The sequence below is a fragment of the Arabidopsis thaliana genome, chromosome 4 (genome assembly GCF_000001735.4).
Source record: "Arabidopsis thaliana chromosome 4, partial sequence".
Lineage (NCBI taxonomy): Eukaryota > Viridiplantae > Streptophyta > Magnoliopsida > Brassicales > Brassicaceae > Arabidopsis > Arabidopsis thaliana.
This window is the reverse complement of record NC_003075.7, coordinates 16,983,217-16,996,456: the sequence shown is the minus strand read 5'-3', so window position 1 is coordinate 16,996,456 and position 13,240 is coordinate 16,983,217. Positions and strand designations below refer to the sequence as shown.

General features: G+C 38.8%; 4 protein-coding genes across 6 annotated transcripts; 1 reads left to right on the top strand and 3 right to left on the bottom strand.

Annotated features, from left to right (window-relative positions):
• Nucleotides 1-635: 635 nt before the first annotated feature.
• On the bottom strand, nucleotides 636-3,395 carry AT4G35880 (Eukaryotic aspartyl protease family protein). 2 transcript variants are annotated; one of them, NM_119754.4, is made up of 10 exons: nucleotides 2,805-3,395; nucleotides 2,572-2,707; nucleotides 2,228-2,463; nucleotides 1,919-2,143; nucleotides 1,694-1,829; nucleotides 1,534-1,607; nucleotides 1,348-1,447; nucleotides 1,189-1,246; nucleotides 1,042-1,113; nucleotides 636-959 (listed from the first exon to the last, which is right to left on the bottom strand). In NM_119754.4, exons 1-10 carry the CDS (start codon nucleotides 3,116-3,118, stop codon nucleotides 736-738), a joined length of 1,575 nt encoding a protein of 524 aa, NP_195313.2. In that variant the 5' UTR covers nucleotides 3,119-3,395; the 3' UTR covers nucleotides 636-735. The 2 variants fall into 2 exon arrangements, with proteins under 2 accessions (NP_195313.2, NP_001329620.1); NM_001342377.1 differs by having other exon boundaries at nucleotides 1,042-1,246.
• A 98-nt stretch (nucleotides 3,396-3,493) lies between these two features.
• Nucleotides 3,494-6,363, bottom strand: AT4G35870 (early-responsive to dehydration stress protein (ERD4)). The gene has a single exon (NM_119753.3). It carries the CDS (start codon nucleotides 6,123-6,125, stop codon nucleotides 3,672-3,674), a length of 2,454 nt encoding a protein of 817 aa, NP_195312.1. The 5' UTR covers nucleotides 6,126-6,363; the 3' UTR covers nucleotides 3,494-3,671.
• Nucleotides 6,364-7,409: 1,046 nt separating this feature from the next.
• On the top strand, nucleotides 7,410-9,617 carry GB2 (GTP-binding 2). 2 transcript variants are annotated; one of them, NM_119752.4, is made up of 6 exons: nucleotides 7,410-7,663; nucleotides 7,778-7,917; nucleotides 8,327-8,409; nucleotides 8,772-8,976; nucleotides 9,070-9,138; nucleotides 9,247-9,617. In NM_119752.4, the coding sequence occupies exons 1-6, from the start codon at nucleotides 7,618-7,620 to the stop codon at nucleotides 9,337-9,339; spliced, it is 636 nt and encodes a 211-aa protein (NP_195311.1). In that variant the 5' UTR covers nucleotides 7,410-7,617; the 3' UTR covers nucleotides 9,340-9,617. The 2 variants fall into 2 exon arrangements, with proteins under 2 accessions (NP_195311.1, NP_001078499.1); NM_001085030.1 differs by having other exon boundaries at nucleotides 7,410-7,917.
• Nucleotides 9,490-12,932, bottom strand: AT4G35850 (Pentatricopeptide repeat (PPR) superfamily protein). The gene is made up of 13 exons (NM_119751.3): nucleotides 12,792-12,932; nucleotides 12,513-12,651; nucleotides 12,178-12,340; nucleotides 11,912-11,977; nucleotides 11,713-11,810; nucleotides 11,423-11,540; nucleotides 11,133-11,339; nucleotides 10,935-11,011; nucleotides 10,676-10,769; nucleotides 10,348-10,413; nucleotides 10,168-10,245; nucleotides 9,963-10,064; nucleotides 9,490-9,874 (listed from the first exon to the last, which is right to left on the bottom strand). Exons 1-13 carry the CDS (start codon nucleotides 12,817-12,819, stop codon nucleotides 9,776-9,778), a joined length of 1,335 nt encoding a protein of 444 aa, NP_567990.1. The 5' UTR covers nucleotides 12,820-12,932; the 3' UTR covers nucleotides 9,490-9,775.
• Between the last annotated feature and the right edge of the window lie 308 nt (nucleotides 12,933-13,240).

The window sequence follows — 13,240 nt, the reverse complement described above, 5'->3', positions numbered from 1 at the left end:
TATTTAACAATATTCACTTTAGTCATTGGATATGATAAATAGCAATGTATATATGGCTTTATGGTTATTATGAGATATGATCGTAAAAATGTGGATTTGTTCAAAACTATCTTAACAAACTACTGTATATTCATACTCACCAAAAACTACTGTATATTCATAATAGTCGTTGGTTGCTTTTTAATAATCAAATTGATACATAGTCTGTAAATGTTAACATTATCACACGATTTACAGTTTATAGAATACAGTTTTAACTTTTAACTATGGACAAACGATGCATTATCATATGATGATATACTAAACAATGCTATCAGAGTGATTTTAGTATATTTAACAATGATTAATGAGTGTATTTTCAAATCCAATACTAAAAATTATATCTAAGACTCGAACCAATATTGGAATTTTAGAATAAAATGACGAAAAAATGAAAGATTCATTGTCTCGGTCGTGTAAAAGTGTCGAGCGTTGGCCACTTGCCGAGGCAGGTTATCAATGTGGAACCCATTTAATTTCCTTTAGAATATTCGGCGTTCAACATTACAGCCAAATTCCCTTTTGGTTCGGTTTATCTCGGTTTAACTACCTCATTATTGAAGAGAAAAAAGACGAGAATTTGCAAAGATAGTAAGATGCGTATGAAGAGCATATATTTCCTGAAAAAATCCCTATAGTGTCGTTATGATACAAAAAAAATACTATTGGCATGTGTTTTGGATGGGGCTTACAAATCTACACAAGTGGAAGTAATATGAACACAAATCTGAAAAAAGACCATACATCTACTGTTTTGGATATTTGGTTTGGGGAGGAGTTACTTTTGGAGATGGTTTGGTTTGTTTTGTGTAGCTCTGAGGAATTGTTATGAGTCTTTATTCCAGCTGCCATTGCTGGAGCTACCGCTGCTGTTTTGTTTGTTCCGGCAACAGTTGTGTTTGTCTCTTCGATATCATAACCTGCGTTAAGAGATATTCACAGATCATAAGTTAGGAAACAGAGGGTTTTAGTGATATATAACACACGTAAGAGGAAACTTACAGTCAAACTTTTTCCAAGCTAAGACGAGTTTCTCCCTGTCGAATACTACACGATACCCGGTCATGTAGTTTTCTGTTTCATTAAGAGTAAACAATGTCATTATTTAGCGGATGTTCCATGATTGATAGGAAGAAAAACTGATCTTACGCCCAATAATGTTGAGTTCAGAGCTTTTGACAATGGCCAGGCAATATACAAGTTCGCCCTGAGGAAATGCAGAGATTCTAATAGTATCAGCACACAGATAACAGATTTGGTTGAAGAAGAGACGGAGCAATAGAGAAAGAAGTAGACAGAGAGTATAACCTCAGTAGAGATGACGATTATAGGATCGTTGATGGTGAAGTGACTGTTTCCTTTCATTGTTAAGCTTAAACTCGGTATCAAACTGGCATTCGCGTCATTGCTAATCACACCGTTTACAAGAAAAATGTTAAGATTTGAGTGACAATGAAAAATAGACATTGAGCGTGGATAGATACAAACTCATACCTCATGTCATAACAATACTCAAATGGAATCCTTGAATCCGGTGAATGGCGCTTATCTTGGGCCTGAGAATGGAACTGAAGAAGATAATGTGAATCATAGAGTTATCAAAACTCAGCATCATGCGGAAGAAACACGAATATGATGGTGTTTAGATGCTTACACTCTCAGAGACTGTCGTATACATTGGATCAACCAAATAAGTAAATGATGTACCGGTGTCAAAGAGAGCTGTGAACTCATCATCTATTAAAGTAGTCCCCACACGTACCCGAGTCACCGTGATGTTGTAGTTTGGACTGCAACAATGAATTTAACCACGGCTTAAAGGTGCCATCCACAAAGGAACAGAATTTCCAATTTAGCGCATAAGTGAATCACCACTTACTGTGAAGGATTGAGATTAAACGGTGTCTCTTCCTGATCAGAACTACCCTTGTCCCCAAAACTGATCCTTCCAACTCCATCATGACCGAAACACATGGAGAAAGAATCAGCAACCAGACCTTCCCTCGCCAAAACACTTGGAACCGATATCTTTTCCATGCCAAGACCAAATAAACCATTTGGTGCTGCAATGTCAAGAAAAGAACCACTTTGAACCTGTCCACATCTGCACATAATTCACATTTTCAGGAACTTGCTGCATTGAACTGAAACACAAGAAGCCATTGCTAAGATGCTAACAGCTACTAACCCAAATGTGACATATGCCTCAACACGCTCTGGATTCTTATCTTCTGTTGTTAAGTGCATAACATCTTCCATAAGAATACCAGATGTCGAAGTCTGAGCAGAGACATAAGACACCATATAAGGGCAAGTGCTGAATGTTCCAAGGCACTGATTACGCTGTGCACATAGACTGTTGTTGCAGGTGACCTTCTTATTTGTAGTTGAAACTTTAGGATTGTAAATGCTGAGTTCAAACTCCTAAACACAGCAAATCGAAACCCAAAATCAAGATGGAAACTTATATAATTCAATTGGTAAGATGAGTAAACTCAACAACTGTGTAGTTGCTTAAAGTGTTAAACTTACAGAAGCATAAGTGGCTCCTTCGGTTGGTGCGCATTTGCCGCAATCACAAGGGACCCAAAAGAGGTCGCTTCCTGTATCAAGCGCCACCATGAATCTCATTCCCGGAGTACCCAATTTCACCGTCGTGTAATGCAAACTGATATCAGAAAAATTGAAACAGAAAATAAAATAAAATCAGACTTATCCTAAAACAGAGAAGTTTTATCAAAAATTGTGAGCAAAAGGAAACTAACAATCCGAGAGAGCTGATACGAGAAGTGGAATTGCCGTCGGAGAAAGTAAGCGACGACTCCGATTCCGATTCCGACTCGGAGAGACGACGGCCACGGATTAGCCAATCACGGAGGACGAGAGCGTTGAAGTATTCGAAGCTTCCTTTAGGGGGAAACTTAGCAAATCTCCCGGTGGAATCGGACCATTGCTTGACTTCGTCGGAGAATCTATGGTGCATCTCGAAGGTGAAGATTCGACCATTGCAGCTCCCGAAGCTCAGTAACATCAAAATCGGGATCAAGAACAGAGTAGTCTTGAAGAAACAGCACGACATTGGAAACGATTTCGAAACTCGAGAGATTATCCTACTCTCCTGAAGATTTTTCTCGGGAAAACAAAGAGCAAATGAGAAATCATGACCAGCAAAACTCAGGAAAGTATTCGGAAATCAAAATGCGAGATGATTTTAGATCTTCGAATAGTGAGAGCAAAATTAGGGTTTATTTGGGGTAACAATGAAGCTTAGTGAGTTTGAGAGGAAGAGAAGAGATCTATGTTGGTTCTTCTTCGTCGTCGTTAGGTGAGTGTAACAGTCCATGTGTTGAAAAGAGAACTCTGATATACTCACTTCAGAGAACACTGGGTCCCACCTACTATTTTTATAATTCTCTTTCTTCCGATTTCATACCCCATATTTTAAGAATGAAGCTATTACAACCCCAAAATTAATGATTAAAGGGACTCAACTGATAAATCTTGCAAACTTAACCCGTGAACAAAAAATAATTGCACAAAAGATGGAATATACACAAAGAAGAGATATACAAATAGATTCCAGTTGTATTTGGTCAAAGAGCAAAATTTGTAAGACTTAAAAGGTCGTAGAATCATCTGTTGTTGTAAGTGTCCCAATCGAAGTTTGGGTGAGAATAAGCTTCGTAATCCACAGGTCCGTCGATGATGCTATCGACGGTCTGAATACTTCTTAGTAAAGCTGGGTGATACCGGTCTGTATCCGAAGGCAAAAGCTTGTACATCACAAGCACTCCAAGTGTGAATATGGCTTGAAGCTTTGTGGAATCTCCTTTAACTGAGAAGAAGAGCAGCATTGAGACGAGGTACAGGTCGACACAGAATCTCATGATACACAAAACCGTGTCCATTAGCTTTCCTTCATTCCCTGCAGGGAAGCCACGGACTCTGTACACGTAAAGGAAGTTGTATTTGTCGACAATGTATCTGTAACCAAAGTAAACTGCGCCTACAGGGACCACGAGTGGAGCGAATGAAGAGTATATCATTGTTAAGGCAAAGATGGTGAGATTGAAGGCGTAGTATTGGGCAAAGTCGAATTTCTGTTTAGGGATTGGTGAGGTTCGGCTGATTGGGTATTCAGAGAGGTCTTGGCTCATAGGTTCTATGTCCCCGAATCTTGGAGACTCAAACATGTTTTCAGGGAGAAGTGGTGTCTCAAGGTTACTGCTTGGCTCTTGATTTTCCAAAGCGTACTCTTCATTTTGCTCGGGGACAAGCTGAAGCATGTCATTCTTCCTGAACTTTTGAATTTTCTTCTTGATCCACGGGATTGGAGCGAGTAGATCGAAGGAGATTCCTAGGAACGTGCTTGTGATGAGAAAAGCTAGAGCTGAAACGCATGACCTTGATAAGAAGGAAGGGCTCATGTATTCTTCAATCCTCTTGCAATCCTCACCATCTAAATAGCAACGGCTCATTTTCAGGAGTGCACTTTCCAGTGACGACTCCACAAGAGCCTTGAGAATGATGAGGTTCACAAGGAAGAAGCAAACCATCTTCAAGAGAGCTGCTCTTTGTTCCCCAGACACTGTTAGATGCCGCTCAAACTTGGAAAGATACGAGAGCGCAGAAGGGATTACAATGTACATACTAACAAATATGAAGACGTTGGGCAGGAACTGAAAAATCAGAGATCCAATCCAGCCAGAAGTTTGCACCCAAGTGAGCCAATACTGAGCACTATCCAATGCTTCAGCATTGAAGATTCTCCCGGCACTTACCAATGCACTGATCAAGGCCAATGGGGAGCTGAAAAACACAAGAATCAACAGTAGAATAGTATTAACAATCACTCTTCGCACAATAAGAGCAACTTTTGTCAATCCCAGATGATTCCAATAAATATCAGTAGCCAAGGGTGCTCTGTCCACTTTCCACTGGTTTCTCTGTAATCGCAGCTCTGTGACAGAGAAGAACTTTCCAGTACGCCTTGATCTCTCGTTTCGAAAATCCTGAACAGCCTTATTAGCTGTGTACACATCCTTAAACATCACAAAAGCAACCCCAGCGCCTTGTGCTCGTCCTTCTTTATAAGCTGCTAACTGAGACTCCAAATCAGCTCTCAGTTCTTGCAGCTTCCTCAGTTTTTCATCATCTGTAAATCCAAACCTCTCTGTAATCTGAGACCACAAAACCTTCACCCTAACCCACAAAGAACACACACAGAACACTAGTCCGTTATCTCCAACATTCTCATACTCATCCGGTAGAAGCCTAGAGTCCATCTTGGCAACTAACCAAGTAATCTCATCTCGAACACGAACCAACTCTGTAGCAAGATCATCCAAAGCACACAAATCCATGGGAACAATAAACTTATAAACTTTCCCAGGGTACTTCAGCCTAAAGCAATCTTCAAACTCAACTCTATCAGACCCTAAATTCTTAGGCAAACCCTGCACCATTATAGTAAACACAGCAGTAGAATTCGCGTTCGGGTCACTGATATTCCCATTCCCATCTCTAAACCTAGTAAACTTCAACCTAGCTTCAATAGCAGCGATTCCAAAATGCGAGATAACAACAACAATAACAACAAACACAAAATGCAGCCAAAGCAAAGCTGAACCTTTCTGAATATGCGTAATCATCGTTTTCGAAAGCTCATCACTCAACAAAGCAGTCCCAGCATATAAATTCAACGGAAGCATAACCGAAACAGCTAAAACAGCAATGGAGAAAAGAAGCACAAAGCTTCCACCTTCAATTAAAAGAAACTGAGCAGCATCAGCACCACAGTGACGAGCGATCTCGCGACACGTGGCTTTCCAAACGGCGAGGAGCTTAGAGAAGAGAGCAGAAGGACCAGGCATACGACGGTGGTCGCTGCGTAGCTTAACGAAGAGAAAGATGGAGACGCAGCATAAGAGACCAATGACCGAGATATTAAGCAGATACTGAATGTTGCCGTACCAAGCATCTGGGATTTCAGGTAAGTCGCCGGAAGATGGAGGAGGAGAGAATGAATTATCTATTGTCATTGATGAAATCGGTGGCATCGCAGCTGGTGAAAAATTGCGATTCATCGCGAATTTCTCAACCAAATTGAGAAACCCAAATCTTCGAAGTTTCTTCAGAGATTCAGGATTTATACAACAAGGTTTTGATCAGGAGAAATTTGGGGGCTTTAGGGTTAGACTTTGGGGGAAGTAGATCGACGAAGATGATGGCAAAAGTAGAAAGGTAAATAGAAAAGGAGGAACAAGGAATGCTATCGCGGTTTCGAATCTCTCAAAAGATTCTTCTCCTTAAATCATGAAATTTAATCCCATCTTTTTAAGATAAATACACCCAAAAAAAACGAATTAACACAACTAAAAAATATAAATAATTTGATAGAAGTATATCAAATTGGTAATTTACAGAGTTTTTATGAATAAAACGATAGTTCTTTAAACGATAATTACATATTCTCTAAATATTTCGTGATTAGTAGAATAAGAGAATATAATCAAATTCATAACTCTTGTATATTCATTTTAATCAAATTCTCCTTAAAGCATGAAATTAATCAAATAATTTGAAGGTAAAATACCCAAAAAAATACGAAATAACATAACTAAGATCGGTTTGAGTTTGGGATGAAATAACATCCCCTGTTCTCTAATGGATGGAACTCTGTTTCGAATTTGCTTCTCGAATTTGCCATTGTAGACTATAAGCATTTGTAAGGAACTCATCTCTAATGTAGGATTTGAGTTCTTCTTATCTTCCCACTAGAACATTCATCTTAAACACAGTTATGTAATTTCCATAAGAGATATGAAACAGAGCATACTACCGTGATAATCCGGACACAATTGATATTAGTAGCCTTGTATCAAGGTACGTGTGTATTCCCCATCATATAATAAAAGAAGCTTTTGCTAATGCAAATTTCTGGTAAGTTCACAGTTTTGATGTGCAAGTTCTTTTGTATCATCAATTTAGCGATTATGGACTGCGCCATGCTTCAGATGAATAGAAAAAAGAAACTTATGCTGGTCTCGAAATCCACTAACCAAGCCATTCAACATCAAAGAAAAAAGCCCACATTATAAAAAAATAAAAAAGCCCACTTTAAACTATCAAATGCCCAACAATGGATGATGCACTAGTCGAGTCAGAGTGGACGGAGCCAAAGGCAGAGATGGATTTTAAGCTTTAATTTGTTTCCCAGATATTTTTCATCTGGTCCCTCTGTTTTTAAATAATTAACTAAAACGACTATAATAATTAATAAATTATACTATAGAGTATTTTGTGTGGATTTTTATTTACTGTTGAAACTTAAGGATACAAAAGAAAAACAATTATTCAGATAATTCGTCATTAGATCCCTTTAATTTTAGTAATTAAGTAAAAAGATTATAAAAGATGAGAAGGAGAAGATAGCTTCTTCATCGAGAAACCTCGAAATCAAAAAGCACGTCGGTGACTTGTACTCTTCAATCTCTTCTTCCTCTCTTTCACATCTCCTTCTCTCGAACCCATCGACCTGCGCTAATTCATCATCGACCTTGCTCAAATTCATCAACCATGTCTTACGATTATCTCTTCAAGTACATAATCATCGGAGACACAGGTGAGAGACCGATCTTTCACCTTTCTTAATTCCCAATTGTTTTATTTTTCTGGGTTAAATCCATTTCGTGCCGATTTTCATGTGTTTTCGTTGTTGTTTTTTTTGTCGTTTCAGGTGTGGGAAAATCGTGTCTGCTTCTGCAATTTACTGATAAGAGGTTCCAACCAGTCCACGATCTCACCATTGGTGTTGAGTTCGGTGCTCGGATGGTCACCGTCGATGGACGCCCCATCAAACTCCAAATTTGGGACACCGTACGCTTCCTCTCTCTTCTCTTGGTCGTAATTAGGTCATCAGGGAACTAATCACGTTTTATCGATTAGGATTGTTTTTTTTTTCTCCCTAAGGCAGGATGTGATTAAGAAGATTAATTGTCATAATCAATTCAATTTCTTCGTTTTTATATAAACAATGCCTCATTAGAATTGCCAATACCAAAAATTATGTTTGAAAATCATGTCCAGAGACTCAAAGTGGGGTAAAATTTCAAAAAAGTTAATCATTGCACGGTTCTTGATTAAGTTTCATAGGCTTATTGTAATAGAAGCTGAGTTCACCAGTGCATTCCTTGTTGTGATTTCTTCTGGTCAATAGTTCTTCCATTAGATGATGTATGTGTTGGAGTTGTGCTTTCTGATTAAAGTTTCGTATGATATTTTTTAGGCTGGACAAGAATCTTTTAGATCCATCACCAGATCATACTACAGAGGAGCAGCCGGAGCTTTACTGGTTTATGACATCACCAGGTTAGTTTTTGCCTTGCGACAATATATATCAGCTCGAACTTCTGAATTCCCCAGCAAGGTTTTGGAAGTGATTGGTTCTGTATTTGTGATTTGATAAACCTAGACTGTTGGAAAGGTTTTGGAAATTGGGAAGTTACTTTTATCTGAACAAAATCCTTGGCTATAATATTGGCAATGCTTGTTTGGGAGGATGTTAAGTTAACCATCCATCTTAAATTCTTGCTAAAATAGATATTTTTCCTCCATTGTTTTGGAATTTTGAAAGTTATGAAGGACATGAAGAATTGCAAGAGTTTTATCATTGAGGTTTTTCATGCTTTGATCTTTCTGAAGCTCAAAATTCTTGGTTCTTTGGGTTGCAGGAGAGAGACGTTTAACCATCTGGCAAGCTGGTTGGAGGATGCTCGGCAACATGCAAATCCTAACATGAGTATTATGCTGATTGGGAACAAATGTGATCTTGCTCACAAGAGAGCTGTTAGCAAAGAGGAAGGTCAACAGTTTGCCAAAGAACATGGCCTGCTATTCTTAGAAGCATCTGCAAGAACTGCTCAAAACGTTGAGGAGGTGACATTTCTTCCTTGCAACTCTTTTTCCCCATCCTGTTATTTGGCTGTAATCACATGGAGACTTTTGTCTTCTTTTTCTGGATTCCAACAGGCCTTCATAGAGACTGCTGCCAAGATCCTCCAGAACATTCAGGATGGTGTCTTTGATGTATCCAACGAGGTAATTTCCTTGTTGAATCTGGCAATATACTTAGTCTTCTGGTGTTCTCTAATCCCTCGATTGTGTTACAATGTGATTCAATTCCCTTGGTCTCTCTAAATTTTGCAGTCATCAGGTATCAAGATTGGTTACGGGCGTACTCAAGGTGCAGCTGGAGGAAGAGATGGTACGATCTCTCAGGGAGGTGGCTGTTGTGGTTAAAAAATCCTCGAGAGAGGTGTCACATATCTGCTGTAATCTGGTGATTCAGAAACTACTATTGCTTCTATTTACCTCTGCAAATGGATACACCAGAATGTATAGTTTCTCTTTCTTTCTTTCTTTTTTTCTCTTTTTCCCAGATTGTCTTTTATCAAAAAACCAAACGGGTGCATTTAAGAGTGAACAGGCTGATCTTTATAAACCAAACAGGCGTTGGCTTATTTAAAACGTTGTCGCTTTGTATGAAGCTCTCAAGGTTAAGTAATTGAAATCAAATCAGAATAATATCCAGTCATCATCTAGGTGAAATTTCCTTATTCATCTAAACGAACTGGTTTTAAAATACCCAGATGGTTCACAGAGATCCCAATAAGCAAATAGAAGTAGAAAACGAAGAAGCCATGATACCATCTTTCTTCCTCTTGGTCCCTTTGCTTTAACGCCTATTAGGTAATGTCCCTTCCCTAAGCCGCAAGTTATTGTATGTTCGCGTCACTAACATCAGTCTCGGATCATCCTCTGGTATTTCGCGTTCCTATGATTACCACACCACAAAAACCATCAATAACTAATACCAAGAGAAAGAAAGTTTGTGGTCAAATAAGAAAAAGGTTTTTTATTACTTTCAAGCCCTTGTAGTAAGCTTCAACAGCAGCTAGTGTTGGTAGAATATTCCGAGCTAGCATCAGATCCCATATCATATTTGCAACTGTGTACCCTCCCGTCTGCCATAAAGAAAATGTTTTTTTTTTTTTAACTTTCACTAAGCCAACTCTTTATATCAGTAAGATATTTCCAAAGTTTTTAGGGGAAGTTCAAGATTTTTACCTTTTCACCAGCGGCTTTGAGTAACAGATTGCTTCCAGTTCTTGGGTCTAAGAAGAAATTGCGTTCGTTCATTTGGATCTGCATTTACAAACAAATTGTCATCAGGCTCTACTATTGGCCCGTGTTTTGTTTACTTCATAGATTCTTTTTTTCAGTACAGCTCGAGCCAATAAGCATTACCAGAGTGTCCTGAGCAATCTTCATTCCATTATCGGTGTATCCTGTCATAGCTCCTTCTATAAGCGTCTGTAAAAATAAAACAAATAAATTGACATCTTCAGCATATACATATCACCCAAAGATATGTTGAACCAAGTATGGGAAACAGGACAGAAGCATAATTCTCTTCGACTAATGCGTTAGTTGAGAATTTAGATTTATTTGTATATACATTTGCGGGGTTTGACAATTGAGAATCAACAACTATAAGACATATATAGTAAAGAAGACGTTCACTCTCAAAGCAAATATAGAAAACACCAGTTATGAGGTCAGATCATTGTGTTACCGTGTATAGTTCCATGGCAGGGATTTTGTCTGCGCTCATGTAATCTTGAAACAGTTTGAGACCATTCTCAAAGTCTTGCGAATGTAGATAGCACCTGCGTAGATATAAAATAAGATGCATATACGTTAATCATGTTTTGATTCTCAACGAGAGTTAATAGTGTAGTATACTAGTAACAAAAGTTAATTTCGTAGCTAAAGACTGCCTATGTTTTAACATCTAGATGCAAATTAACATCAAAGTGTGTGTTCTATTGTACCTCATGATTTGTAGCATGCAGTAAGTGTCAGTATCTTTTCCGTCTTTCTTAAGCATCTCAAGAAGAGCTTCCGTTGCCTGCCATGAGGAATTGCTGGTAAGATGCAAAAATAAACTCCGAAACTGGCTTTTCTTATCTTTATCTTTATTCCCACTAAGTTCAGGACATTTTGGAATCTAGATAGACAGATCATCTTACTTTTACATCCTTCAGATCAGCGAGAGCACTGAATGCTACGTGATACACAGTCAAATTCCTCTGCAGAAACCTGGTCCTGTGGGAATAATCAGCGGTTGGAATATTGTACAGCTCTTCTTCACTGATGCTAAACATCACATCTTCTGCACTCTTCCTTGATGAATCAATTGCTGACCAGCCTTTTGACTGCTCCACAAACTCGAGAATCTTTTGAGCAAAAAGGAGGCTGTGAGAAAACCTACTTTAAAAAAAATAAAAGGAAATCTGAACAAGAAACCTTTACACGTTACCTTAGTAGAAAGATTATCTGGTCTGGGCTGCTTGTTTAAGTGTGCAGTTATGAGTCCCGCATAGCAGAACTGGTTCAAACCAACACCAGCAGCAGTCATATCCCGAACTATCGCATATCTAACAATTTATTTGATGTCAGATAAGAAAAAGATTAGATCACTTCTTAGATAGCGCTGAAGAGATAAACAAGTACTTACTTAAAACAGAGAAAAGTGGGATAAAAGCTTATCAAAGAGTATCATTTCAATTAGTGAGCACTCAAAAGACAATAGAAGCAGTGGTAACCTACACAAGATCTAACTGGCCAGAAACAGCGCAGGCATTGAGCAGGCAGACAAAGGTCTGTCCATTTGGTTTTACATCATATCTCTTCATCTCGTCATAGACCTTACAGTAAGACAACCAAAAGTTTCATTAATGAATGAAAATCAAGGAATGTAAAAGAAAAAAAAAAGGTCTTCCATTAAAGCAAGTGGAAGATAACATACTCGGATTGCCTCCTTTCCATTCTTGCATTTCCCACATGTGGAAATTAAAAAGTTGTACAAGTTCACCTACAAGAATGAACGCACGGTGAACAACACAAGCCACGGATGGACGGACTCATTCTGTAAAGTCTAAATCATTGAATAAGGAATCGCTCAATCAGCTGCTAGATTTTCTATATTTCACCTTTTCTTAGGAACATAAATCAACAAGACGAGTTTATTCTATGCAATGTAAGAGTAAAAAACAACAAGATCATAGGACATACATCTGGAGCAATCCCCATGGCTTTCATTTCTTCCCGGAAAAAGAACGCATCGCTTAACCGAGCACCCTTCATCGTTCCCACGACAAATGAATGGAAGATATCAGCTGTAGGCTGCACACCATCAAGCTTCATATCATCATAAACATCCCTCAGCAAATAGTGCCTACCCAAAAAAGAAAAGATTTATCATATATTTAAGCATGGACCAATGAAGTAACCAAGTATATATTATCATGGCAAAAGAGTTCTCAATCTCAATATCTCATCACATTCATATTGGATCCCCCCATGTTCTGAACACAATGAGCAATACAAATCAAGGGGGGAAAATAAACCTGCGCTGAGCTGTGACGGAGTTGACAGCGGTGTTGTATTCCGACAGATCGTTGGCGTAATTTCTCTTTGCGATTTCCTCCGGCGATGAAGCGAAGTAACGCCGACTAACTAGAGCTCGAACCAGAGATCGATTCCTCCCTGTTTCCGTCGAATCAAAAACTAACATTAAGGACGAATGTGCAGTCGATTGAATCAAAAGGATAAAGATCGATTCATGACAGATGCAAAATGGGATCTATCTAGTTAGTCACGAGGATGAAAAGTCCATAAAAGCATACCAGAAATGGATTGCATGAGGAACTTCATAGCTCACGTGATATCCTTACTTCCGCCAGAAATCGAAGAGAAGCCAATACAAGCTTTTCCGGCGAGTCTCAGACTACGGAGAGAGTGAGAGAGAGGAAAACTGTATAATCGAGTTCCGCCGTCGGAAAAAAGGATATATCATCAGCTCAGGCCTCAGGGTTTAGGGAATAAACATAAACCGGAAAATATACAGATCTAACCGGGAGTTAACCGGTTTGATTTAATGGATCGGAATTTTAAAAGCTTATGCTCACTGTATGGGCCTTGATGGGTTATTGGGCTTAATATGCAGAACCAGTTGACGATGATCACGTGGCTATCGAGTGGTTCACGTGGCTGCCACGTGTACCGAAGAAGAAACGATGATGATGGAGAAAAAGATATTATTACAGTTGGGGGATGTCCCAACTAATTAAAACTT

Bases quoted from the DNA above. Each gene is read 5' to 3' on its own strand.
- AT4G35850 (NM_119751.3), bottom strand. From the start codon at position 12,819: ATGAAGTTCCTCATGCAATCCATTTCTG. The intron at 12,652-12,791 runs GTATGCTTTTAT...CGACGGAAACAG, and splicing joins CCTCATGCAATCCATTTCTG to GGAGGAATCGATCTCTGGTT. The intron at 12,341-12,512 runs GTTTATTTTCCC...TTTTTTGGGTAG, and splicing joins TCCGTCACAGCTCAGCGCAG to GCACTATTTGCTGAGGGATG.
- AT4G35880 (NM_119754.4), bottom strand. From the start codon at position 3,118: ATGTCGTGCTGTTTCTTCAAGACTACTCTGTTCTTGATCCCGATTTTG. The intron at 1,830-1,918 runs GTAAGTGGTGAT...TCATTGTTGCAG, and splicing joins TTTAATCTCAATCCTTCACA to TCCAAACTACAACATCACGG. The intron at 1,448-1,533 runs GTATGAGTTTGT...CGGTGTGATTAG, and splicing joins GAGTATTGTTATGACATGAG to CAATGACGCGAATGCCAGTT.
- AT4G35870 (NM_119753.3), bottom strand. From the start codon at position 6,125: ATGAATCGCAATTTTTCACCAGCTGCGATGCCACCGATTTCATCAATG.
- GB2 (NM_119752.4), top strand. From the start codon at position 7,618: ATGTCTTACGATTATCTCTTCAAGTACATAATCATCGGAGACACAG. The intron at 7,664-7,777 runs GTGAGAGACCGA...TTGTCGTTTCAG, and splicing joins CATAATCATCGGAGACACAG to GTGTGGGAAAATCGTGTCTG. The intron at 8,410-8,771 runs GTTAGTTTTTGC...TTTGGGTTGCAG, and splicing joins CTGGTTTATGACATCACCAG to GAGAGAGACGTTTAACCATC.